This window comes from Trachymyrmex septentrionalis, unplaced genomic scaffold, assembly GCF_001594115.1.
Source record: "Trachymyrmex septentrionalis isolate Tsep2-gDNA-1 unplaced genomic scaffold, Tsep1.0 scaffold51, whole genome shotgun sequence".
Lineage (NCBI taxonomy): Eukaryota > Metazoa > Arthropoda > Insecta > Hymenoptera > Formicidae > Trachymyrmex > Trachymyrmex septentrionalis.
Window position 1 is genome coordinate 3,530,804 of NW_017305683.1, and position 1,470 is coordinate 3,532,273.

The 1,470-nt window shown below is 25.8% G+C and overlaps 1 protein-coding gene across 2 annotated transcripts in view; it reads right to left on the reverse strand.

The window, feature by feature from the left end:
- The window catches only part of LOC108751712 (farnesyl pyrophosphate synthase-like), a 14,152-nt gene that overhangs the window by 1,832 nt on the left and 10,850 nt on the right, over positions 1–1,470 (reverse strand). The window contains exon 1 of one of the 2 annotated variants that reach the window (XM_018492035.1): positions 54–210. The exons of the other annotated variant lie outside the window; for it this stretch is intronic. Coding sequence (XP_018347537.1) covers positions 54–191 — 138 coding nt within the window. The 5' untranslated portion in view covers positions 192–210. Of the gene's footprint in view, positions 1–53; positions 211–1,470 lie in introns of those variants that run through there. 2 annotated transcript variants of the gene reach the window in all.

Consider the following 1,470-nt stretch of genomic DNA (forward strand, 5'->3'; position numbering starts at 1 on the left):
TTGGTTTGACACACTATAATATTTATATTATATTTTAATCAATGATGACCTACTTTTTCCATCCATTTAGCAACATCTGAAAAGTTTAAATTTTCAATCCCTTCCGTGATATCACGAACAATGTCCGGCCAAATTGCCATCATCTGTTGACCTTCCTCCTCGCTGATGGTTTCCCATATCGTTTGATTCATTATAATAAAACGTTCTAAAGTTTTATTAATGTTTAATAAATGTTAAGAAGAATGACAAATAATAATTCCGTTACATCATGAATAAAATTGTGATAAATTACGAGTAAAAAAATGATGGAATAAAAATTTCCTTCGATAAATTTAGATTTTTTTATGTTTTTTATATTAAGCACTTTGTATCTTACTAAATTTCGTTAGATACTTCAAAGTATAAAGTGGAAAGGAAGATACGAGAAGAGAACTGAGAAATCTATTCTTTGTTTAGACATATATACCTCGAATAACAATACATATGTATATTCTTTTTATGATCACCGAAGCGATTTACATATCATTGTCACGTAAATGACAAAAGATATTTTTAAATAATAAATTATCATATTTTTTACAATGTTCGTTTGTTTATAAAAAAAAATCGGTATATACAGAAATGCAGCATATGCAATTTATTACACAACTTTAATATTATTAAAATGTATATTTGTTTATTCACAAATGAAGAAAAAAATATACATAGAAAAGTCTTACTTGCATGCTACCATATATATGTATTATTTACATATATATTACATTTAATTATATAAAAGATTTTTATAAATAATGTTTATTGTAATTTGTTTGTATAATATAAGTAAAATTAATATCTCCATTCATAAAATTTTAATTAAAAAGAAAATCATTATGAATAAGTGAAGAAATAATACCAAGTGCTTAAAACTTTTTTTTATTAACTTTTTTTAAGTGAAATATTTTTTTGTACATAAAACTTTATAAAAGATGTTCTAATATTTTTTTATAAAAAGAAATAACATTTTAATACTTTCGGATATTAGAATTTCGTCTTATTCTATACTTTAACGATAAAATATTAATGCATAAAATATTAACATTTTAATGCACGATAAAATATTAATTTGTTCAATATACACAATTATTTCATGACACTCTGTGATAAATCTTCCTTAATAAATTCAAGAAAAGACTATGTGGAAGCCCGCGTGATATCTGTTGTATATGTACATTTAGTAGATTATATGTTTCTTCTTCATATATGGAATAAGTGTTAGGCAAACCAAGATCAGTGAAAAGTTGTTTCACGCGTCTTACTCTCTCCGGATCTGGAGAGCCGTAACATTCCTGCGTAATAAGAAAAAGAATTAGTACAACAGCATTTCACGAAACAACGCACATTTAAATGAACGATACTCACTTCTAGAATTTTACGCTGCTCCGGAGTGGCACGTTGAAGAGCTACAACAATCAGCCATGTACATTTTCC